General features: G+C 36.3%; 1 protein-coding gene across 1 annotated transcript in view; it reads right to left on the bottom strand.

Annotated features, from left to right (window-relative positions):
* The window catches only part of LOC111818403 (uncharacterized protein C6orf10-like), a 71,321-nt gene extending 46,440 nt beyond the window's left edge, over positions 1-24,881 (bottom strand). Inside the window, exons 1-9 of the mRNA XM_023722359.1 lie at positions 24,717-24,881; positions 22,814-22,900; positions 22,041-22,073; positions 20,357-20,389; positions 18,339-18,371; positions 14,459-14,479; positions 13,806-13,826; positions 1,937-1,957; positions 321-341 (exon numbers count right to left, since the gene is read on the bottom strand). Coding sequence (XP_023578127.1) covers positions 321-341; positions 1,937-1,957; positions 13,806-13,826; positions 14,459-14,479; positions 18,339-18,371; positions 20,357-20,389; positions 22,041-22,073; positions 22,814-22,900; positions 24,717-24,729 — 283 coding nt within the window. The 5' untranslated portion in view covers positions 24,730-24,881. The remainder of the gene's footprint in view (positions 1-320; positions 342-1,936; positions 1,958-13,805; positions 13,827-14,458; positions 14,480-18,338; positions 18,372-20,356; positions 20,390-22,040; positions 22,074-22,813; positions 22,901-24,716) is intronic.
* Positions 24,882-26,623: the final 1,742 nt, after the last annotated feature.

The raw sequence follows: 26,623 nt of genomic DNA, 5'->3' as shown, positions 1-26,623 counted from the left end.
AACCACTAAGAAGAATATATGCAGGGTATTATTTGTTGAAACTGTACTTCCGATTTGATTTGAAACTGTCTCATTGCTGTTTATCAATAAAACTTTAAATGTATGAACTCAATAAGAATAATTTTAATTGCAATTTTTTCTCCCTCGCTGTCTGCTTACTTCATAACCTACTTTCTTTCTTTCTCTAAGTTTAAAAGTTATTGTATTGACAAAACCATCTTGCCAACCAAGAGCATTTTAATTCTCTGTACTTTTATTAATCACTGAGTTCTCTTTAACTTCAATTATAATGCTTAATGGAAAAAAGCAGAGGAACTTACCAATACTTGATCGAGATATTGCTGAAAGAAAAGAAAAAGAAGAGTGAGCCCTGAAAGTCTCCAGGACAACTGAGATTTCAGAGGTGTTGCATTGTAGCAAGCATGTGAGGAAAAGGGAATAAGCGAATCATATCTGCTTTTTTTCTTATCGACTGCAAGACAATGTACTATGCTCCCAGATGACTATTAATAGTTTGCTTTGAGGGATAAACTTGAGACTTTTGTGTGTTTTTCAGCTCATGCTCTTGTGGTAGAGTAAGGTTGTAAGATCCATGCCACATGTTCTAATTTCTGTGAGTAGGAGAATAAAAATGTTTTGGAAGACTGCTAAATTCTTAGTCCTTGAAAATTTTCATGTCTCTATAGCTTGTTTAATTTTTCTACTCTTTTTCTTTTCTTCCCTGTTACCTTTGCTCCTCTTCCTTTCTCTAAATTTCTTGTTTTTTTTCTTTAAAAAATTATTTATTACACCAAGTTGTTACTAAATGATGCCTTAACAGGGACTTTCCACTTTCCAAAAATTATTTATGTCCTGTGGGAATGTTGAGTAGCAACAGAGCAAAATTCAGAAGTTCTTGATCAGTCATTACAAGATATAATCAATTCAGGGAAAGAAATCTTGCTGTCAAGATGGCTCTGTTACCCTTTCTAATCAGTTGTAAAAAATTGGACAGTGTTTTTTTAAAGTATTGAAATGGAGACACAAATTTGAAAACTAGACAGAGAAGTTTTCAAGAGCAATATACCAACCCTTGTTGGTGAATGAAAGGGAATTTTACTGTCCACTTGAATGTCTTTTTTTGAAGACTGTTTTTTTTTAATTTTTTTTTATTTTAGAGAAGGGTCTACAGGGTAGGGTGTTCAGGGTCTCATTATTAGGTTAGATTTTTAGTGATCTACCTGTTTACAGCCTCCCAAGAGCTGGAATTATAGGCATGCGCCACCACGCCCAGTCTCAATCCTGGCTCGGCGTGCCCCAGGGGCAGTGCTGGCACGGCAGGCCCAGGATCAAACCCCTGGCCCCTGCTCCTGCTTGCAGGTGCTTTAATCCACTGAGCTCTTTGCCCGGCCCTATGAAGCCTGTGTTTTTAACACCTAGCATTACATGAATCAAGTACCCATGTCTTCTCTATTGTTAACCTGTAAGTAGTCTTCCTTTTCTAAATCTAAGACTCACAAAAGAAAATAGAATGGTTAAAATTGTACTATGAAACCTTTCTATTGGTCAGGGTATGCTAGGAAATGACCCATTTGCCACAGACCATGGTTGGAAATTGAGTTTTAAGCAACAGCAGAAACTTCAGTGATTGAATAGAAGAATAGAGCCTACGTAGGGCCTTGGAGATAGCTCAGTGGTCTAAGCACCTGCCTTGGCAAGTGCAGGCAACCTGGATTTGATCCTCAGTACTGCATACAGTGCTGAGGAGGCTGAAACAGGATGACTATGAGTCTGAGCTACGTAGTGAGATCCTGTACCAAATACATAAAATAAAATTTAAAAAAAGAAAAAGAATAGAGTCTACATGTGAGGGGGAAAAGCAGTGAATAGCAAAACTAATATAAAATGGATCTATGAAATCTATGAGACAATAGAGTTGTATAATACAAGAACTTACCAATACTTGACTGAGAGAGTCCTAAATTAAAACAAAACAGAGTGAGTTTCGCATTTCTTAGAACTTAAATTCTTTATTGCTGATGAAATATGTACAGTACTAAAAATATGTACAGTACTGAAATGTGGTATCAAAAGGACTGTACTTCTCTGAAAATAATGAATTATGCAGAAAAATAACAGTAAAGAATATCTTAATAATATAGTTTACAAACTTGGGCTGATATGTATACCTTTGACTTGCTGAGATGAAGACAAAGCAAAACTAAAAACCATTTCAATTATAAATTAGTAAAATACTGAACTTGATCATTTTCTAAGGAGTGATTTTGAAAGCTACATAGAATAAAACAGCATTATTCTCAGGGTAAGTGATGGCACAATATTGAACTAACATAATCAGTTTCCAATTTATGTTAATTCATGAGTTTAACATGGCATTTAAAAAAATTAAAGTAGTTTTTACACATTTATGCTTTCATGAATTTCTTGAAACTCAAACTAGCTTTTTATTTCAAAAGGCTAGTTTGAATTAAGAGATAAAATACAAAAAAAAGAGATAAAATACATTTAACAGTGTCCCAAGAATAGTTAGACAGAAACTATAGCTAGCATTATGAACCTATCCAATTAAATAAACACATTTTTCTTTTTAAAAAATACATTTAGTACAGGGTCTACACAGTCTCACTATGTAGATCGGGCTTATAGTGATCCTCCTGTTTTCAGCCTCCCAAGCGCTGGGATTTGGCTGACCCTTGAGCTATCTGGCCGGCCTTCATTCTTTTCAAGTTTATTTACTAGGCTCCAAAAGTTTCAACCCATTTAAAAGATTCTGTATCATGTAAAAAACACATTTGAATCATAAAGTGATAAAACTTTTCTCCTTTCTCCGATCCCAGTTGTTCTTTCCTTGCGGTTTCTTCTTTTTTCACAGTTATCTCCTGTACATTTTGGATCTTATTTCCTCTTTCAGGTTTTTACACTAGGGAGAAAATAGGATGTTTATACATGCAAGTCTGATTTATTTTACTTGTGAATATGGTCTCAAGTTGCATCCATAGGAGAAAAGAAGGAAGGGAAAAGAAATATATATACTAGTTAAGATAAATACACTAATTAAAAAGAACAGTTTGGAGTTATATTGTTTAATCTTTCATGCCTTTATCTTGTAATCTTTTTTTTTTTGTACTGGGAATCAAACTCGACCTTGCACTTGCCAGACAGGCACTTATGCTGCTGAGCTATCTTCTTGGCTCTATCTTGTTATCTGAGCAACTACTTTGAAGATATCAATATGCAATATATTAACCATTTTTAATCTCCTATTATCTTGTTTTGAAACTCTGTATCATTATTTTTATTGTTTTTTTCTTTAAAATAAAAAATGCAACAAAACTTGAAATAAATGCAGGAAAGATGAACTATAAAACTAAAACAGTTATGTACTAGACTTATGATAGATATATAAAATATTTAAAGTGAAGGTGAAGAAAAATAAGTAGAAAAATTTTATGGAATGAAGTTTTAGCATTTGTAAGTTATGTAAATACTTATGTTAGAAAATAAGAGATTCACTGGGGAGATAGCTCAGTAGCATAATTGTCTGCCTGGAAAGCACAAGATCATAAGTTTGATCCCTGGTTAAAAAGAAAAAAAAAAGATTCAACATGGCTGCACAGAGGAGGAGCCATGTTGGAGCTACTCAGAGAAAATCAACTGAAGACACAGGTAGTTGTAAGAAAGGGAGGGTCATATATCCTGATGTGAAAATGAATCTAAAATAAGAGACCTATACATCAAACAAAACACAGGCACTGAACTTAACAAAATGGTGATTCAGGCCACAGGGCTGATGCTGGGTTATCCTCCTGCAGGCAGAGCAGAACTGCCATAGTGTGAAGTTAAAAAAGAAATGGACAGACCAAAATAGTGTGGCTAACTTAAGCCACACAGGATAGATTTAGGATACAAGTCCCCTTGCTCTTTTTGCCTTCCTCCAGACAGTGGATGCTGCAGCCCAGCAGTAAATTCCACCAGCACACACAAGAGCACGTGAATTGTTCCCTCTCCAATGAGCTTCCAGGTTTTTGTTGTGAATCAAAGTGGCTAGCTGTAACTCTAGGGACAAAAAGGTTAGGGACCACAGAGTGGTGGCAGTCAAAGTAATGAATGGAACAGTATGACTCCTCCTGCCCCATGACCAGTGGCTTGAAAGAGGGACACAGGATTTAAGCAGCCTTCTACTGTGGCACAGCAACCTTGTACCATTACATAGCAACTAGAGGGAGGTTCGCATTCCCCCACCCCCTTGGGAGGGGAGATTGAACTGGGACTGAGCAGACTTGAATGCCAACAGTAAGAGCAGAGTATCAGTCAACAGCATATTTGCCCCTCTCCCTCCCCTGCAACAAGTGGCATGGGAGAACAGACACATGCCAGTGGGAGTGGATAGAGGAGGCTGTGCCGGGACCAGGAGGAGCGAGCTGTACACAGGACCGAGAGCAGCCTTGGGCTGTTTCTGTCTATAGGTGCCACAGCAACTAAGAGAGAGACACAGAGACAAACAGGGTAAGGAGTGCATAGGTGACAAAGAGACATACAGAAAGTTAATGGCTGAAAGCTCTAGCCCTACCCCTCCACATGATGAGGTCAAGATCAGCCCCTCAACTAGTGCTAATCCTTCTGCAGGCTTGGTGGGATTAGCCAGATGATTTGGACATTATCACAGAACTGTGAGCACCAGAGGAATGTTGTTATTATTGTTATTACTTACAGTTTTGAGAAAGCGTCTCACTGTGTCATTCAGGCTGGCCTTGCACTCACTATGTAGCCTAGGTTGGTCTTGAACTTGCAGCAGTCTTTCTGTCTCCGCTTCCCAAGTGCTGATATTACATACATTTGCCACTATGCTTGGTTTGTTTTTTTCATTAGTTAATTTTCCTTTCTCTCTCTCTCTCTCTCTCTCTCTCTCTCTCTCTCTCTCTCTCTCTCTCTCTCTCTTTTGGTTGCTTAAGTTTTTACCTTTTTTTTTCTAGTCATCTTTTTTCTTTCCTCAATTCTCTTGATTTTATAATATTCTTATGTGAGTGAGCATTGTTTCTAGTTTTTCTGGCCCACTTTGATAATCTTTTAATTTTTCCTTCATTATTTCTCTCTTTCCCTCTTTAGTTTTCCAAAATTTGTGTGGTCATCCTTTGCATTTCAGCTTTGCTTCGACTATATTTCTTTTCTTTTCTTTTCTTTAATTTTTTTTCAAAGTTTTATTGATAAACAGATAGCAATGAGACAGTTTCAAATCAAATCGGAATCGACTCTATTTCTTATATCTTTGTTTTGTTCAAAGTGAAATCACTCTACTAAGGGGAAACTCTTTGTATATAAGTTGCTGAATTATATTGGGTTTTGTCATGTAAGTGTAGATCTTGTCCTTATGGCTAAAGGTACCAAATTATTACAGTTTGTCAGTTGCAAGACTATGCTTGATACTATAGTTACTGCTAATTGTACTACTTTAACCAGAATTTCATACCTGTTGTCATCAGTTGCCTTTCCTGGTATGGCAACACTGTGACTGGGGCAAGCAACCATCACCATAGTTCAGTGCCTGAGTCCTGGGTACTTGGTGCTGTCTATAGGTGCCACATAGATAGCAACTTTGCATCCTTAATAAATTAGGAAGGTATTATCTTGGGACAGACGCAAAACCCAAGAACTACCTACACCTAGAAGACATCCCTGAAGAAGAGACATTTCCTATGAAGGCATCAATAGTGATAAAGCTGTCTACTATAAAAACTTACAAGTATAAGCACAGAAAATAAAATAAAATAAAATACTAGAAAATGACAAGACACAGAAGTGAAATACAACTCCAGACTTCCAGTCCATTCAGGACAAGACCTGGGGCAAAGAGGTAAAGGAAAGCCATCCACCTGAATTTTCTGAAATGGCAATAGCAGAGATAAAACAAAACAAAAACAAAAGTAGAATGCAGGTGAATGAGCCTTAGAGAAAATAATCTCTAGGTTAAAAAAAAGTAATGAGATAAAAATGAAGGACTTACCCATTGACTCTACATGCAGATAAAAGCAGAGGAACTTAGGAATGTGGAAACTATGAATGGCTAACATAGGAAAGAAATGGAATTCATGATACAGATTTCAACAGATATCCAGGAGATTAAAAATTCCATTAAATGTACATGCAACCCCTTGAATGAAGGCAAGAAGAGAATATCAGATCCAGAAGATAGGATTGTAGTCAGTCACTATGAGAAGAAAGGAATCTTAAATATTAAAAGCTATTAAACAACCCCCCCAACAAATCACCTATGAAGGAAAGCCCATCAGAATTAGGCACAGCACAAGCACTTAAGGAGAGCTTGGAGTGAAATATTTCAGGTCCTGGAAAAAACTTGCAACCAAGATTGATGTATCCTGCAAAAATATCTTTCAAAATAAATAGAGAAATAAAATGCTCTTAGGACAAAGAACAGTGGATGAAATTCATAACCACCAAACCCATTCCACAAAATGTTCTGAAGGATATTTTAGAAAGAGATAACAAAGACCAAAATTTTGAGACCACCAATAGCAAGAAGAAGCCAGCATAAAGGAGAAGCAGTTAAACAGGGGAGAGATGGAACCATCGGCAGGAAAATAATATGACAAGGATAAGCTAATACATACCAGTTATAGTTGGTCTCAATTCACTAATCAAAGGCTGACAGAATGGATCAAGAAACAAATTACAACTGTCTGCTCCATACATGAAATACATTTAAACTAAAAAATATTTAATAGCCTGAAAGTCAGGGAATGGAAAACAGTATTCCATGCAACAGGAACCCCACAAAAAGGAGTAGCTATTCTATTTGCAGACACTGTAACCTCCAAGCCAAGACTTATCAAAAGAAACTCACTATATGCTATTATGGGAAAACTCCAAGAAAATAGTCAAATACATTTGACCAAATACAGATGCACCCAACTATATAAAACAAATATTAATGAACAAGAGAAATCAAATAAGCACTAACACAGTTGTAATGGAAGACTGTAATTCCACACTGTCACAAACAGATCAATTAGACAACAAAGAAATATCAGAACTGAACCAAACCTGTGAACAAATGGACTTAGTAGATGTCTACAGACTGTTCTGCACTTCAGTATCAGAACACACATTCTTCTCAGGTGTGCATGTGACTTTCTCCAAAATAGAGCACATGCTAACCCACAGAACATGCTTAGGTGAATGCAAAGGAATTGAAATAATCTCATGCATGTTATCTAACCATAGTGTAATGAAGTTGGAAATTAGTGGCAAAAGAAATCACAAAAACTCCATAGAAACATGGAAATTAACACCATCCTGAACAACCAATAGGTTACAGAAGGAACTGAACAGTATCTACAATTAAATGATAATGCCAATACAATATACTCTAACTTATATGATACAATGAAAGCAGTCCCAAGAAGAAAATTTATAGCCATGAATTCTGATATTAGAAAAACAGAACAAGCTCAAATAAACAACCTACTGTTGAGCCACAAACTTCTAGAAAAGAAAAATGAGAGAAGTCCTAAGCTCATATGAGGGAGGAAATTATAAAGATCAGAGCAAAAATTCATGCAATTGAGGCTAAGAAAATAATACAAAGAACAAATGACTTACAAAAGTAAAAAAGGAGGATATAAATGAAGGACTATTTTTAGCAATATATGTCTATCTATCTATCTATCTATCTATATATCTGTGTAAACAAAATAGCACAGATATATAGCTACTTTCTCTTAGTTCAATGAGAAGAAAGTTCGAGCTCATAGTGTTTAGACGAGATATCATGTCTGTATCTTGTACTATGAATAACTACTACAAAGATAGCAATATGCAATGTATTAATTATTGTAACTATCCTACTAAACAGTTTTGAAACTCTCTCATTGCTACTTCTTTCTCAATAAAATTAATATTAAAAAAGAACCAATGATCTGAACAGTTGATCTTTGAAAGATTTAATAAAATTGATAAAACCTTAGGCAACCTTATTAAAAAGGAAGGAAATGATTCAGATTCATGCAATGGGAAATGAGAATCTATTATTACATCATAATAGATCCTGTAGAAGTCAGTCAGATTATCAGTATCTACTTAGAGAACTTTTAGTAAGATAGAAAACACAGAAGAAATGGGACAGATTTCTATATATATTTGAATTGCCAAAGCTGAATCAACAAGATATAAAATTTATAAATAACCCAGTATGTCAACAAAATTGAAAATTAATTTTAAACTGACCAATGAAGAAAAGTCCAGGCTCTGATGGATTTATAGCTGAATTCTACAGGAAACTTAGAGAAGATCTAGTATCTTTACTTTTCAAATTTTTTGATGAAATTGAAAGGATAGTAATACTCCTAAAGTCTTCTTGAAAGCAAGTATCACCCTGATTCCAAAACCAGAGAGAGACCCAACCAAAGAGAGAATTACAAGTTAATCTCTCTAATAAACATAGATGTAAACATCCTTATTAACAGTGGCAAACAGTGCAGTATATCATCAAAAAGACTGTACACTATGACCAAGTGGAGTCCATTCCATGAATGCAGGAATGGCTGCATGTATGTAAATCAATAAATGTAATATACCAAATCAGCAGAGCCAGACTCAAAAATCACTTGATTATGTGGCAGATGCCAAAAAAAAATTTGATATAGTCCAACACCAATTGATAAAAACCCTTCAGAAAAATGGAATAGATGGGCTTTGCAATACTTTATTTATTTATTTTTTAAACTTTTATTGGCCGGCTCAGCCTGTCCTGAGGTCAGGGGTGATGCAGCATGTGGTGCTGGGAATCGAACTCAGTAGGTGCTTTAGATCGCTGAGCTAGCTTGCTGGCCCAATAGATGGGCTTTGCGTCAATCAGGTAAAAGCCATGCATGACAGACCAACAGCCAACATCTTCTAAGTGGTCAAAAACTGAAACTTTTCACTCTAAAAGCAGGAACAAGACAAAGATGTCCACTGTCATCATTCATTAAAATATAGTTCTGGAAACACTAACTAGTGCAATTAGGTAAAAAAGAAGTAAGAGGAATGAAGATAGGAAAGGAAGAAGTGAAATTATCATTATTTGCAGATGGCATGATAGAAGTCCTAAAGAATTCTAGATTTAATAACTGAATTCAGAAGTATAGCCGGATACAAAGTCAGCACTCAAAACTGCAAACATACATCACAGATATTCAGCAAACATTCCTAAAATTCAGTTGGAATTAGAAGAGACCTTGTATAGTAAAAACAATTCTGAGCAACAAAGGCAAGACAGAAGGCATCACAATCATTGACTTGAAATTGTACTACAAAACTACTCTGATAAAATGAGCATGGGGCTGGAAAAAACAGACCTAAGATCAATGGAGCAGGGTAGAAAATGCAGAAACAACTCCAAACACACTGATTCACCTTATCTTTGACAAAAGTGCCAAATAAATTTATTGGAAGAAAGATGGTCTCTTTCATAAATAATGCTAAAAACCCTGGCTTTTCACATACCACTGACTGTATCTAGTCTCTCACTATGCACTAAACTTTTAAAAAAGTGTCAAAATCTAAAAAAAGAAACACTGAATCTGATAGGAGAGAATAGGTAGAACTCTTGGAGACATAAATGCAGAGAAAGGATTGAAGAATAAAACCTCAGTTGCATGAGAAATACTAGAAGGATCAACAACCGTGACCTCATCTGATTGAAAAGCTTTTCGTGCACAGCAAAAGAAGTCACCAGCAGAGCGGAAAGAGAACCCATAGTGTATAAAACAATTTTATCCAGTGTCTCAGACAAAGGACAAATATATAGAATATATAAACAATTGAAAAAAATCAGACTCCCCCAATGTAATGACCCAATCTAAAAACAGGCATCTGAGATGAATACACACTTTGAAATGACCAACAAATATATGAAAAATGGTTCATCACTTTTCATTGGAGAGATGAAAATTAAAACAATACCAAAATTTTGCCTTAGTCCATATGCTGGCTGGGCTGTGGAGAAAAAGGCCCCATTCTCCACTGTTGGTGAGTGTGTAGAGTGGTACAACCACTGTGGAAATCAGTGTGAAGAGTCCTAAAAAAACTAGAAGTAGAGCTCCCATTGAACCTAGCTATTCTTGATATCTTCCTGGAAGAATTAAAAACATACCTCAGTAATATTTGTGTGTGTGTGTGTGTGTGTGTGTGTGTGTGTGTGTGTTTCCAAGCTAAATCTTGGAAACAACCCAATGCCCATCAATTGAGGAATGGATAAAATATGTGATTTTTAATTTTTTAAATTTATACAATATAGTATTAACAAGACATAAAGAGGGATAAGCTTGAGGCATGTATGTATTAATAGTTATACCTTGAGACCATCTCTTAGGTGAAATAAATTGGACCAACATGTTTAAATATAGCATTGTCTCTGGTGTGAGGAACTGAAAGTATAAATGTGAACAAAAATGTGTAATAGATATTTTGAATAAAAAATTGTTCAGTAATTAAAGAGAAGTAAGGACAGGAGAAAGGAAGGAATGGAAAAGACAACAGGAAGATAAAATGAAAAAGTTTTGTAAAGAATGGGAGGATGGGTTGAAAGGGAAGTGGTATGGGAAAAAAATCAGGATATATCATGTACAGGTAAAAATTCCCTATAATGAATATGATTTTCTAAATCTAAATTGTACAGATAAACTTGGAAAATAAAAGTATGAAAATCATTTTGTACAGCTAGCCAGAATAAGGTACTAGAGAAAGCTAAATAGAATGAGTTCTAAATAAAAAAGCAGAATTTAGTGAAGTAGGAAAAAAAGGAACAGATGTTAAGTGATAAAACCAGATTGTACAATAAATAATGACCGTTTCTGGTAAATGATAACAGAAATTCCAACATGCACAGCCAAATGACCTCAAGAGTAAAACTAGAACATATCAATAGAGTACCAACTTTAAGTGAGTAATATTATGCCAATAAGTATATACAACAATTAATTACAATTTATTCAATAGTCGTACTTGGTAAGATTTTTGTTACATAGCCCAGAAAGAGGATTTTCCCTGAGCCAATGAATGGGTGCTTCCACAAGGAAGCAAGCACTATGGTGAATCCAGAGGCATTCCTGTTATAGCTGGACACCAAGAAGGTTGGTGTGATGAATGCTGGTTTCAATATTGAGCAAAAGAAGGAAAAAGAAGTGATTAGAAAATTGATGTAAGGCTGGGGAGATAGCTCAGTGGTCTAAGCGCCTGCCTGGCAAGCTCAGAGACCTGGGTTCAATCTCCAGCATTGCATACTGTGCTGACCCTGTCCTGGGTGTACTGAGCTGGCCACTGAAACCAGGTGTGGTGGCGCATGCCCATAATCCCAACAATGGGGAGGCTGAAACAGGAGGATCATCATGAGTCTGAGCTGTGTAGTGAGACCCTGTACCAAATACATAAAAATGAAAAAAAATGTAATAGTTGGAAAAAAGACACATGATATTTAAAATTCTGTTGTCCAAAGTTGTTGACTTAAGCCTTTCATAGCTCAGCATATTAATATAGCTTTACTTTTTATACCTCATGGTTATACTTTTCTGCTGGATGGTTAAGACCAAGTTAAAGCATAACCTATATAACTCAAAATGTAACTTTTGCTATCTGACAAGGTCAGTCAAATTTCCTCAGGATTTATCCTGGAACCACGTATAGCACCTCGTGGATTTTTTGTCAGTGTCAGCCATCTGGATGAATCATGGCCATTGCTTGACCAATTTGCTCTCTTGTAAAAGCCTGAGAGAATTTTTTTCTCTCTAGGTGATTCTCCTTAGGCACAGTATACATTGTCAATTATTTTCCTCTGTGGCCCCATAATCTCCTTGATCAGAAAATTTGTGACACCACTTAGTTAGAGGATGTCTCAGCAGAGGTTCTCTTGTGTCCTGCGTCCTCCCTGAGCTTGAAAGGCTAGGGCCAAAATATTGGCTGTCTTGTAAGCCCATTTATCTCTAATTTTTTGCCTGCAAACTTTAGTTGTTAAATATCCAGAAAAGAAGCTTAATGATATTATCCTGTAACAGAAGCAGTTAAGCTTAACATCACTATCTGTCTGAGTAGCATTCTAGGAACATAGTAAAGTGGCTGGATTCAGAAGTCTCTCAGAGACACAACATATAATTTATAATTGTTAAATTTGATAGAAACAAAGATACCGTTAACAGCAGAAGCAACAATAGGGGGCATACATGTAGCCCATTGATAGAGTGCTTGGTTACTGAAGCACTGGGTTCAATATTCACCTTCCAAAACAACATACAGAAAGAAATGGACACACACACACACACACACACACACACACACACACACAGGAATTAACAAAAACATGCAAGACCTTTTTGGAAAAACTTGCATTACATTGCTGAATGGTATGTAAAAATTTGAATAACACATAAATTGCTATGTTAATGTATGGAAGAGTTGATTTTGTATATTAATCTATAGACAATGAAATTTGAATAAAATCCTAGTGTGAATTTTGGTATTTGATTAATTTTAATATTTTGGAGTAAGAATAAATGTCCAACAATATACAAAGCAGTTTAGAAAACAAAAAAATAATATGCTATTCCTCATAATAAGTATGATGAAATTGTAATAACAGAAGCAGTATAATATTAGTTCAGTAAAAGATAGATCACTGGAGTAGAAAACAAAATTTAAAGAGAAACCAAACATAAGGTAAAGTTGGCATTACAAATCAATGGAGAATGAATTCATCAGTAAATAAATCCAGATAGAAAATCAAGATTTCCAAACAAAAAATTAGGTCCCATCTATATCATTTCTAAAATAACTCCCCAAAACAAATGAAGTCATGTACATTAAAGTTTCTTATGGGAAGAGAAAGTTTATAGCCATTAAGAAAATTTTGAGATAGTGTCTTTGTGATACCAAAAGAGTACAAACTTTGAGAGACTAACACATTTTATTACAGGAAATTACGTGTTGGGATAGGTAGAGTGGAGGCCTTCTAAAAGTTAAGAGATAAGTGACAGAACTGGAGGCAATGTTTTCAGACATTTAACACAAATATTAAGGTTTAATAAATGGAATATATATATATATTTCCTGTGTAACTACGACAGAGCTCACTAATAATAAAATGTAAAATAGCATAAGTTACATAAATGTTCATCACATATGATGCAGTCATCCTCCTCAGTGTAAATATCTGAATGAGCTACTTTTCATCTACTCTTTAATGATAACTTTTGCAGTATTATTTGTGAAGCATAAATTGGAAGTGTGGGAGGCCAGACTGACCCACTGGTTCAGGACAGGAAGCATTGAGAATGTATCCATAGGGGAAATGTAGGGAAAATACTGTATATTTGTAAGTTGGAATATTATATAATATCAACAGTTAAAGTGTATAATGTGGATATCTGTATTTTATAAAGATATGTGTTTTGAGAACTCAAGTCACGATACCTTCAGAATGATGCTAGTTGAGTAAAATTGTAATTGCAGAAAATACTATATATTATTCAGTGATAGAGATTATATAAGTATGTAAAAAGATTTTAAAGATTTATAGTACATTTTAAAGTGCTTAGGAGGAGAGTGTAGCTGGTCTAGAGAGGGGACAAAAGGGATTTCAACATTACTGTACCTGGAGGAATATAATAAAATGCTGCCAGTTTGTTACATCCAAGGTGTGGAGATACAAGTTTTAATTTTTTTTGTACTTGTTTTAAAACTTCTTAAAAATATAAAAACAGAAGCAAAGCTTCTAAACCAGATGACACTAGAATTGAAAATAAGCCAAAAGGACCTACCTAGGGAGTTGGCTGATGGTGCTGAAACATATAACACGGGATACATCATTAGAATTTAGAGCCCTAACCTTAGCACATCCACTTCAGCTCTTGTCATCTGTTTCCCAGGAATCCAGGGAGGCATTACTGATCAGGTGGTGAATACTTGGGGACCATTCCACCAGGCATCTCTTTTTCTTTTCTTCTGGAGACAGTCTTGCTGTATATTTCACACTGGTATATTTCAACTAACTGTATAGCCCAGACTGGCCTTGAACTCATAGGAATGCTGCCTGGAACTCAGCACAATCTTGCCTCAGCCTCACAAGTGCTGGGATTACAAATGTGTGCCACCATGCCCAGGGTATCTCTCATCCTTTTAATCTCTAAAAGGTTTTAACTTTTATTAGACCAATTCTATTCCTACAAATAGCACTGTGGCTTACATTTTTCCTCTATTCTCACCCCTTCCTTCCTTTTTATCTCCTCTCATTTCTTTTACCTTTTCTCTCCTTATTTCTTTAAATTTGGAAATTTAACAGACTTTTAAATCTTCATTAGAAGACTTCATTAAGTATTCATATATTCTGATAAGGTTTTTCTTAAAACATTTGTAAAGGAGGAAAATGTTACTAATGGGAACCAAGTATTTATTGAGAAACGAGGATACTTACTGTATTCTCCTCTGGACTCTCCTGAAAACATACACAAGAAGTGAACAAAGAAAAATGAATTTTCATTTCAGTTTTAATTCTGGTATTATTACAGATGATAAATTAACGAACATCCTCAAGTATCAAACAACCGAGAATATGCAGGAAAAAAATCTCCCCAAGGCTTAATTAATGAGTTAAATTATGTAAAAAAACAAGCGAAGGTTAAATGAGGGAAATATGTGTAATAAATAATGTATGGAAGCATTAAAACATAATATATTAATCATAAAAGAGCAAATAAAATGATAAAAATAAATTACTCAGCCAATTGCACATTCAAGTTCAATTGAAAGATGGCCAATTTTAACAACTATTTTTATAATTTAAGTTACTTTTGTAATTAAATATGTGTTCTGTGATTTAAAATGTTTCTCAGTGATGTCAAAGGAGCAGAATTTCTGAAAGATCTGGAGATGGACAAAACAAATCACACAAAAATAAGTCATGCTGTCCGTGTTGTTCTCATGAAAGCCTGAAAATAAATAGTAATTTTGACTCTGTGGTTGATCTAAATGATGTTGCCTGGCAGCATCATTTGATATTTCATTAAATTATAGCTAAAAATCTACCTAGAAACAGTTGTAATAGACTTTTTTCCCCCTTTAGTTTCACTTCTGAAAATGAGTGGTCTTCTTCCATACTTCGTTGCCATTGTGGTGGGAATTAAGTCCAAAACTCATAAAATTCTTTGTTTCATACATTTACTTTTTTTCTCATAATTTTAGGGGAATTTTAAAAACAGAAAATATCTTACATTTTAAGTACTGACTACTTTTATGTGCTGCTTGAAATTTGCTACATATGTTACTGTGAAGTACTTATATTTGTTATAAAATTAAGCATAGGCTTAGTTAAGTTTCAAAAATTTTGAATTATCATAGTAATTTTAATATTTATGTTATTTTAAGATTTAACTAAGCATTAAGTGTTAAATTTCATGTAACTAAGCTAACATAATGGCCTTAGTTAATACTTGCCTGCCAGAATACTTCCACAGTCCCAATTTGACTAGTAAATTTATATTTCTTTGTCTAGCAATGATACAGGGAAGACAAAAGGAGCTTGGGAATTTATTGGACTACTTGGAGCTTAGTGGAATAAGGGTGACTGGTAATTCAGAGAAATAAAGTCATTAGCTTCATAAGTTTTAAATTTTGTCTTATTCAGACAATAGTAAAATGTTTCCTGATTCAAGTTTTATGAATGCATTATTCACCTTCAGAAAAGTACACAAATAAACTGTACAGCTGAATGACCCTTCATAAACTGGACAGTGTGACACTAGCTCAAGAAGGGGTCATCACAGCATCCCAGAGGACCCTGTATTTCCTTCATTATTCACTTCTCTGTCCCAGCACATCAGCTTTTCCTGTCTTAGAGCTTCATGTAGATGGTTGAGTTGCGTAACGTGTTATTTTGTGTCTATCTAGTTTCTTTCAATGTTATGTCTGAGACATTCACTTATTTTTGCAGTGTAATTTTAGCTTATTCAGCTTCACTGTCTATAGTGTCCTCCTGTGGGAATATATCACCGTTTATTTATGTTCTGTACTGTTGACAGACTCTTGAGGTGTTTCCAGTTTGAGCTTATTGTAAATACTGTCACTGTAAACACTCCTGTGTACTTCTTTCTGTGTATGTATTCCTGTTGGATATATAACTAGAAATGGAATTACTGTGTCAAACGTTCTGTGTAGAATTAAATTAGTTTAAATAAATATGTTCTGAAGTTAAAAAAAGTTTTATGAATGCAAAGATTCATAACCAAGAAATGGTAACTAAGATATTACTAAGTTGTATGAAAATGAAATGTAGAGTTAGGCAATTCTGAGTTCACAGTCCAAATTTAGTCACTTGTAGTCCCTGTGGGCTCAGGCAGATCTTTAACATTTTTCAAGTGTGTGTGTCTGTTTCATAAATTAGTGATAAAAATGTATGATAAATTATTTAAAAATACTGATTAAGGATCTTCCTGATTATGGTGAGGAGGGTAGACTATAAGAATAGGAGCAGAGAAATAAGGAAACCAGCTTTGGAAACAGTTGAAATAGTCCAGGCAAAAAATGCTGGTGTTCAGGCTGAGATTGTTATGGTGGTAAAAAATAATCTGACTTGGAAAATAGTTTGGAAATGTCAGTTAATGGGATTTTCTGGTGGATTGGATGAAGAGAATGACAGAGAAGAGTTAAAAGATGACTACAAGGTAGATGCACTGAGCACTTGCGTGAATACAAATGCCAGTACTTATGTGTACAAGGGGATCAGGAATTGGCTTTTAGACTTAAGATGTCTCACATATTGGTTCCAAAACACTGTGATATGATTATATAAGTTCACAGCACAAAGGATTATGGGAACCAAACTCTGCAGTGTCCCTTGTGGGGCTGTGTGAGCCTGGAGGATGAGACATCTTTCCCTTTTTGCTCTGCATTGTAGGCTAGACGAGGTGTTAGACAACCAGGGAGGGACTTTTGAGTAGGTCCTCTATGTGGGACTGACAGGGTTGTTTATACGTACAAACTAAAATACCTACTGGAGTGACTAACCCAAAATAGGTGCCAAGTACATATTGATTCTTTTTTCTTATTTGTGTCGTTTTATTTTCTTGCCTGTGTGAACCCTTAATTTCCTCACATGGAGGTAGCTTCTTGCACTGTCCAAATGTCCAGATTGAGGAGGTTTGGTTCCTGAGAAGCAAGAGATGTAAATGATAACCTAGATAGTAATGACATTTGTTTATGCCCTTGGAATTTTATTACCCAAGTAATACTGTAATGTGATGAATTTCAGGGATTTATTTCTCAGTATTGTAAGATAAAGCACATCTAGTGGTTAGCACTCTAGGCCTACACTCCAAGATTTTGTGATCCAGTTAGGTGCTGAAATTTCTTCACTGGACCCCTGGATTCCCACAAAGGTCTTCTCATCTACTGATAGTTGTGTAAATCTATCTTTTAGGAGAGAGGACAGTGGAAAGCTTTTGTCTCCCTTACTGATGTCACTCTCAGCACTTGTGCTAACTGATTAAGAAGGGAAATATCTGGTACTTGGTAAGAAGGAAACCTACTAAATAGAGGAAGGAAACCTACTTGCATTTATAATCACTTACCAAAATATTCTTTTTGTCTTGTTAGTTGTTATAATTTGAATGTGGAATGCCTCCCGAAAGCTAATTTGTTGAAAGCGCAATTCCAAGGCAGCAGTGTTCAGAGCAGTCTTGGGGAGGTGATTAGATAATGAGGGCCTTCACCTCCTCTGTGGGTTAATTCATGTATTAATTTATAGCTTAAGGGGTTTTAGAAAAGGGACTGGGTGAGAAAATGAGCGGTTTTTGCTTCTTGGCTGGCACAAGGTGACTGTCTTTCCTCCACCATGAACTTTCACCAAGATACAGAGCCTCTGCATAGGAGTAAAAGCAAGAGGATGAAGCAACCGTGGACGGAAGCTCCCAAAACCACACGCAGAAATAAGTATTTCCTCCTTTTAAAGTTGCTTTTCTCACATACTCTGTCACAGTGATTGAAAGCTGTCTAACTGAAGATTTTCAGCACCTCACATTATGATAGGAAGTATTTCTTTTTATCCTTTAATTTTGCCATGGTCTGTACATATACTTACCTCCATCATCATATGAAAGATCTAGAGATTGAAGGGAAAGAAGTGTCTTAATGTCTCTTAAGCAGACTTGTGTAGTAATTTCTTAACAATTCAGTATCTGATTTATTTACCACTTTCTGTTGAATATGATTTCTGGAATCCTAAGAAATGAAAAAATAATGAGATTCAGCCTTGAAAATTATGTGTATATTGCTGTCTTATCAGATGAAAATCTGCTTACCTCTTCCTCTTTTAGATCTCTTAGAGGATGCACCTTTTGGGAAATAAAAAAGACATTAATTTTATCAATAACTCCTGAAGAAATAAGCTACCAGTATTCTACATTTTGCTACTAAGATTTGTTATGTTTCCATTATATTTCTATTTTTTTGTGTTAATATTTCCATTTTTAGGGGGTTCTCTTTTAGAAAAGAAAGAGCACATATTACACCTTTACTCGTTGTTCATTACAAATGACTCGCAGAAGTAAGAAAGGGAGGAATGGACCATCAATTTAAGTGTGGACGTTGGACCTTTTATTCTTTCCTCCACTTTTTGAGAGCTGTGGTACTTTTGCTTATACTATGGTGTGTGTGTGTGTGTGTGTGTGTGTGTGTGTGCCTGCATGTGCTTGTGTGTGTGCATGTGTGTAATTGTTCCTACAATGTGCAACCTTATCAACCCTGTAGCTTGAGTTTGGTTTGTGGACTAGTATGGGCGACGTTAGTGGGTTCAGGCCAGCATGCGAGGCAGTTCTTGTGGTGCTTTAATGAGGCCTGGAGATAGGAGAGCAAGTGAACAGGGGGTGCATCCACCAGCAGCCCTGGTGAGTAGATTTTGAGAGACAGAGAAACATGTGAGAGTTAGAGATATCTTAGTATATACATAGTAGTATGTACACCCTGCAAAGAAATTACGTGATACCTTGGAGGTTCCTCATAATTAAATTTCAGAAGTTTTTCTTAAGTTAAGCTTTGTTATTCCATATTCATGCCAGAACACATGGCTGCGCTTGGAGGCAGTGTAGAGGTATTAATACATACTGAGATGTAGCATCAAAGGAGCTGTTTGTTATCTTAAGTCAAGGTGGGGTAGTATGTGATACGAATACGAGTACTGAAGTCAGTGTCACAAAATCTGTGTCCTCTTTCTTTAGCTAGGTAAACCTGGGTAACTGTCAAGCTTTTTTGTTTTTTGTCTTTTTGAGACAAGGTTTTAAGGCTGGCCTTGGACCCTCTTTGTAGCCCAGGTTGGCCTCAAACTGGTAGCAGTCCTGCTTCAGCCTTCCAAGTACTAGGATTACAGATGTGCACCACCACACCTGGACGTGTCAACATTTTTGAGCGTCAATTTCTTTCTTTCTTTCTTTTTTTTTTTTTCTTTTATTTTCTTTCCTTTTTTTTTTTTTGAGACAGGATCTTGCTACACAGTTCAGGCTGGTTTTAACTCCCATTAGGGCTCATTTTCAGGGGATGTCTCTTCTAAAGTCATGCTAGAACTTTTTTCCAGGGAAACAACAGGTATCTTAGGCTGATCTTAAACTCAGTAGTCCTTTCGCCTCAGTTTCTAGAGTGCTGAGATTACAGGTATGTGCCACTGTACCTGGCAATTTTTTTTTAAAATTTTATTTATTTATTTATTTATTTATGTGTGTGTGTGTGTGTGTGTGTGTGTGTGGCCAGCTCAGCCCACCAGGGGGCGGGGCTGGCTGGCATGTGGTGCTGGGGGATTGAACCACGGTCCCTGTGCTTTGCTAAGCTTGTTCTAAGTAGGTGCTTTAGACCACTAAGCCATCTCACCAGCCCCTGTACCTGGCAATTTTATCTTCTAAAATAGGAATTACAAGTTTCTTGTCTTCTTGCATTATACTGTATAGCTTCCAAAGTATCCCAAAGTGACTCTTCATGTATATTATTCTATTAATCTTTATAACAACCTGTAAATTATGTGCAGTATTTTATCTTCATTTTAAATCTCTAAGAAATTGTTTCAGGGAGAGTCTTTAACATCTTTTCAAGATGTTAGTAATAAACAGGAGCTCAAAATCTTCTAATGGTCCTAATAAGGAGAAATACTTTCCTTTTCTGAGATAAATGCTCAATTATTTGCATATGCACATGCATAGAGAGGTTGATAAGCAGTTGATTTTAATGCAACAAAGATGTACTGTTTTAACAAATTATATTAAAAGGAAGATGAGCCGTTTTTCTATATAACCCATTCTTTCATTACTTTTGTAGTAGTTCCTAATCTGTTTACCTGTGCCATCTTCATAGTCCAGAAGCCTAGCACCTAGAGAATAAAGGAAAGACAGTTCCATGATTTTTCTTCCATATTATTAAATAAGTGTTATGGTTTAACTATAAAGCATCTCACAAAAAGTCATTTACAGTATTGAGAACTTAACCCAATACAGCAATGTTAACAGGTGGGGCTTAGAGAAGTGATCAGATTATGGGCTCTAACTTCATTAGGTGGGTTAATCGTTGATGAGATCTATAATCTGCTGGCATTCTCGGGAGATGATGGAAACAGGAAGTGAGGCCCTAGTGTGGCCTTGGGGACCATATCTGGTCCCTGGTTCCTCCTCCTCTAGTTCTTTCTGCTTCTTGGTGCCCATGAGGCGAGCAGCCTTCCTCAGCCACACTCCTCTGCAATGAAGTTTCTGCCTTTTAGGTGACCAGCCTAAAAACAGTGGATTCTGTTGACCATGGTCTTCAGTTTCTGAAACAATGAGATGAATTAAGTCTTTTCTTTTTTGTCATTTTTTTCTCAGATGTTTTATTACATTGATGAAAATGTAACACAGTGGGGCTTTACTTTATGTAAGACTCTAAGAGTTAATGTAAATATTTACTTCTGGAGTTGAAAATAATATGTTAATATATTTGTAGGAACTCAGGTTTGTGCATAAGTAGCAGAGGCAGGTGATGATAGAAAAGTGATTATATCAGTCACCAGCTTTGAAATATTACTGAGGCTAAATGATAATCTGAAGGAGCTTCAAAGTTGCTGTTACTCCAGTGCCTAGCTCTTGTTTTCCTCTTTATTAATTCTGGCCTCTCTTTGTGATCTTTCCAGATCTTACTATGGAAAATCTGCTTTACTTGTTCATATATTCAACTTGGCACTGTACCTCTCACCCATAATCACCTTATTTGCATTCACTTTCATCAGTCCTGATCACTGTTCCGTCCTGCCCCTTTGCTACCGAACTTAGATTTTCTGAACCACCTGCTGCAATGCTCAAGGAGTCTGCTATTTCCAAGGCTTGATGTCTGTTGCTGCTTTCTGAAAGAAGTGTCAGGATCCTTCAGGCCTACTTGCTACTAATTCATTCTGCCCAAAAAATTTGGTTTGCAAGGTTCTAAGAAATCTCTGGTATATTTTTCTTAGTAACTTAGAAGTTCAGTTCATGGAATGATATATTCCCTACCATGTGCTGGAAACACAACACAAATTTTGTTTCTGCCTAATTGTTATGGTTTGTGTGTTTTTGTCCCCCCAAAGCCTCATGCAATCATTGAGGTGCAGTTCTAGAATGTGTGATTAATTCATGATCCAAGGTTGGGATTATGGGTCTGAGTACTGCTGGGATTTTGGGTGTGAGTACTACACCCATCTTGAGGCGAATAGCCTAATGTAACTTAAGGGAAACAGACTTGCTTTCTGTTGTCATTGTTACTCCTCCCTGGTTACTCTTACTGTTCTGCTGTCTTCTGCTGCAATGAACTGCTGTCCTCTGCCATGTGCCAGTCTGCCTTAGAGCCAGCTGAGTATGGACTGAAACGTCCAGTAACTGTGAAGTTACTGGCAAATGCACCTTTCAGTCCTACATTTTGGGTATTGGATATTTGTCCCAGCAACAAGAAAAGAGTAACTGAGATACTTATAAAAATTCATAAATTCTTACTTTCTTTTTCTCGTGGATATAGGTACTTACTTTGTTCTGAACTGTATCTGGAAACATACATTTCTGTGAAAGAATTAGGTAAAATGTTTCTGTTATTAATTGTGAGAACTGTTCTTCCCTGATCCAACTCTCCTCATTTTAAATTATGCTTCTTTTCTCCCCAGGTGACCTTCCGATACAGTGTGCCACTTATGCTCACTTCTTTTCAGCATCTCCAGGAAACCCTGTTGTATCTCTCTTTACACACTGATTACTCACTGAAGGCCCACAGGCTTTTAGTGTGGGAAATAGGGTGATTAGAAGGAAGTGGAAGAGATCCTGAGAAGAATCTGTGGGACTCTGTGGCATAGAAAGGTGTCTACTTCGATAAATCCTCTCTCTCCTATACCGTTAAACACTACACTCGATATTTGTCTCATCACCTCTTTGTATTAAGTCACTGAAAGTCTCCAGTTGTTTCCATATAATAATAGATGCTGATATCTACTAGAATACTGTCTTCTTGATTCTAGTTTACTCAATTTCCTTTTGAATACAGATAATATTGTTTTAAAGTATTTTTATTTCTCTTGATAAGTTATATTTGTGATTTCTTTGTTGACAGTATTATTAACATAAACTTTAGGAATGTGGCAGTGTAAGGAGAATTGCTAAGTCAAAGATTTTTTGACTCACACATTTGGCACATAGTTCTATAATATTATCAAAGTCTCTCACTGACTGGTAAATAGAAGCAGACTCAACACTGGGCATCCTCCCTTTTGTGATTTTGACAAAGATCTCCAATTTGACTCAATACTTACCATTTTGTTTGCGTCGTGTCCATCTTGTTAACAAAATCACGAGAATGGCAAGTCCCAGGAGCGTTAGGATGACAGCCAAAGTTATTTCTGAAAGACAAACTCACCTGTAGGTGGCTTATTTGGACTGTGTTATCAGAGACAACTTTTGGTTAACAGAGTTTTTCTCTTTCTATTTCCTTGGCTCCTTTATTTCTTTATCATTTTGCTATCCCCACATTCCTGTCCCATTTCCAGCTTTTGGTTATATTCTAAGGGCTTCACATGTTGTATACCCTTGGCTTAGAGTGGGAAATCTGAAGGATTTCCTCCCTAGTGGCGCTTCCTATGTCCAGACATGAGAAGATCAGAAGAAATTAGTGGTATGCAAGGTGGTCCTCCAGGGTAGGAGAAAAACTATTAGCACTTCTATTTTTATGTAGTTTTATCTCATAACTATAAAATATCTAATTTTTAAATTTAAAACATACATCTTTGTTTAGTTGTACATTAATAGTACTTATAAATATACATACCTAGGGAATGCATGCTCAAAAGTTTGCATGGTAAGTAATCAAAAAGCTCCAGAGACCTCTGAAAGATGCCGGCTGGAGCTGGTAGGCCACAGGGGAGAGCATGTTTTTCTCATCACAGAGAAAGGTCTTTTGGTAATCACTCACAGAGTGTTTTGTGATAAAATGGCTATCTGTAATGTCAATTTTACTTACATTGGTAAGATGATAAACATACTGGGATAACTCAACCTGTGTTTATGTATCATTGAATTGCATTTGATTGACATAGCATCTTGGATTTATACAAAGGCAAAATCTTAGATAACATGTGCTCTCAAAGAACAGAGGCTTTGAAGATTATTGGAGAAGGAAGGAATGGGGGACAAACCAAGTGTAAATCTGCCTGTGATAGTGCAAATGCTGAAGAATGTCAAACTCTGAAAGGCTTAAGAACATAGATTATACCAAGATTAGAGCTACTTAAGAAAAGCACTAAGTTAGAATTCACCTCAAAATGTAATAATCCATGTGGCATATACATGTAATCCCAGCACTCTGGGAGGCTGAGGAAGGAGAATCACAGGTTTCGAGTCTTGGCCTGTACAGATTAGTGAGACCCTGTGGAGGTGAAGCTCTGAGTGAAGAACCTGGTTAGGTATCTAATCAGGGCAAGTTAGGTACATATCCACTGAGGGTTTTTTTTTTTTTTTTTTTTTTGTGGTACTGGGGATTGAACTCAGGACTTTGTGCTGGTCAGGCAAGCACTTATTCTACTGAGCTATCTCCGTGGCCTGCACTGAGTTTTATAAATGTCTGATCATGGGAAAAGGCCACCTGTCAAATCAACTTTCAGAAATTTGCTCCTAATGTACCTCTGAAAAGACCAATAAGTTGTAACTCTGGCCTTAAGTATGTTTTGACTAATGTGAGATAACTCTTATGGAGGGAAGAGAAAGCTAGGTGGTGAATTCAGATTAAGCCTCCAGTGAGCAGTATTCCCTTTGAATGATGTCAGAATTGTTTTTGATATAAGGGAACTAGAAGATGACCTACCCTATTTATGAGGAAAATAAAAATAAATCATTATTTCTGAATTAAGGCAAATCATAGATTGAAGATAGTACAAGATGGGTCATAATTAAGGAATTTCCTAAGTACATACTATGGAGGATAGTTACTTTGACCACTTCATACTCTAGAAACTAAAGAATAAACAATTACTATTACTGTAGAGTTGACTAGACTATGGGTTGTTTCCTTCTAGGTTCTAGAGTAATCCTCAAGAACAAAATAAGGGGTATAGAATTTCACTAAAAAGAAGGCGAGGAAGGTAAAATTGTGTTTGTGTGCCTACAAGAAGGCTCCTGTGCCAATAGGGTCAAGAATGCTTTGGAGAGCAAGCTGGTCCTTACCCACAACTGCCATTTTCCAGGTATTATCTTCCGTGGGTTCCACGTCATCTGGATTCTTTTGTCAGAGGGAGGCCAACCACTGTTTCTGAGCAGTATGAACGTGGGTGTCAGGGAGGCCCTTGTAAAAGATGCAGGGGGTCTCTGAGGAATTGTATAACTCAGGTTGATCAGACCTAAGCTTACTAAGGGAACACAGTCCACGAAAGTTCTGGAATCTGTGTCACAACAAAACCTTAGAACTTCAGAGAGGCAAGAGGAAAGGAAGAGGAGGACCAACAGACTGGGAAAGTTTAAGCATAATTTGATGAACATAAGATACTGAAGGGGAATTTATTCTATTGGGCTTTAGAATAATTTATAATTTTCTGGAGATTTTGAGGCCAAAGACTGTGTCTCTTTCATTGTTGAGAGCCTTTCACAAAATAGGCATCTTATAAATGTTTGATGACCAAAAATGAGAAAAATTCCTATATTCAAAAATTATTTGGACATGATGTCATGGCTGCATCTTGTATTATGAATAACTACTATGAAGACAACAGTATACAATGTAATAATTATTGTAACTGTCCTACTAACCTGTTTTGAGTCTGTCGTATTGCTATTTGTTTCTCAATAAAATTAGTAAAAAGATTACGTCCTTGAAACAAATGAAAGTGAACCAATAAAGCACAGGCATTGGGATTAGATGACAGGAGGTCAGGTGTCTGTGTTGCTAAAGAATGGGCTAGTAAATGGGATTTCATAAGCCAGTGTGGAGAAGAAAGACACCTTTTACTGAATGTCTAATAGCTACAGAACTCTAATTTGTAAGCACAAACACAGTCTCCACTAGCCTTCATAATGAAATCTTTCAAGATGGAGACATCTGAAGCTGCCCAGCCAACAAATGGAAGTTTCTGACTCCAAGCTTGTACCAAGGCTATAAGGAGAAAAGAAAATTATTTTATTTTTATTTATTTATTTTTAGTGTAAATAGTTTTATTTGTTCAGATGGTGTGAAAAGACCAGAAAAGTAACATGAATTGCTTTTATAAAATCTTTTTCTAATATTAGTAGGAAGCAGGTCCATTAATAGACAAAACAAAAGAACATGCCAACATTACTATCTCTTTGTTCATTAATAAATAGGCAATTATTTTAACATGTTCAGGTAAGCAAATTGAGCTTTGGAAAACAGCTGCATTGAAAACTATAATTTTAAAATTATACTTTTAAGAAAATTACAGCTTTAAGGCATGGAGTTACCCAAGGTTACCATGGCTAGAGCCATTGGGACTGTTCTTCTTCCAGGTTCCTCATTCCAAAGTCCCCAAAAGTCTTGAAGATATAGTAAGTCTATAAATAGGACCTGAGCTATTTTTTCCCTAAAGACTATAAATCCACAAATTCCACGGGCTTCCTCAGAGAACCAACACTGTTGTTGGGTACCATGTCTTTATACTTAGGTTTCTCAGCGGTGCGCCAGACAAACAGCAATAAAAGAAATATTTGCAGGGAGCCTTTATGAATTCTGAAGACATAGAGAGGGCCAATGGCAGGAAAGGGGCTGGAAAAACAAGCTAATAAATGGCACGAAAATAGGGGATCCTCTGGCCCGGGAGAAAAGAAAGCTGAGACTTCTATGGACTTTTTCTTGGGTAGAGGTTTTTTTTTTTTTTTTTTTCTTCCTGAACCGGGGATCGAACTCAGGCCCTTGTGCTTGCCAGGCAAGTGCTTACTCTACTGAGCTCTCTTCCCGGCCTGGGTAGAGTTTGAGGAGCAGTTTGAGTTACGTGCAAGAAGCTTACTGGGGAATCTTGTGTGTGCAAGAAAAGCATCTAGGACTGGGGTGGGGAGGGAGGAAGTGGTCATTAGGAAGATAAGCTGTTGTTTTGGGGATTCAGCCTTGTTAGATGACCACCATA

Source organism: Octodon degus, unplaced genomic scaffold (assembly GCF_000260255.1).
Source record: "Octodon degus isolate 3935 unplaced genomic scaffold, OctDeg1.0 scaffold00005, whole genome shotgun sequence".
In the NCBI taxonomy this organism is placed as follows: domain Eukaryota; kingdom Metazoa; phylum Chordata; class Mammalia; order Rodentia; family Octodontidae; genus Octodon; species Octodon degus.
Note: the sequence above shows the minus strand (reverse complement) of the source record. Positions and strands in the feature narration are given on the sequence as shown.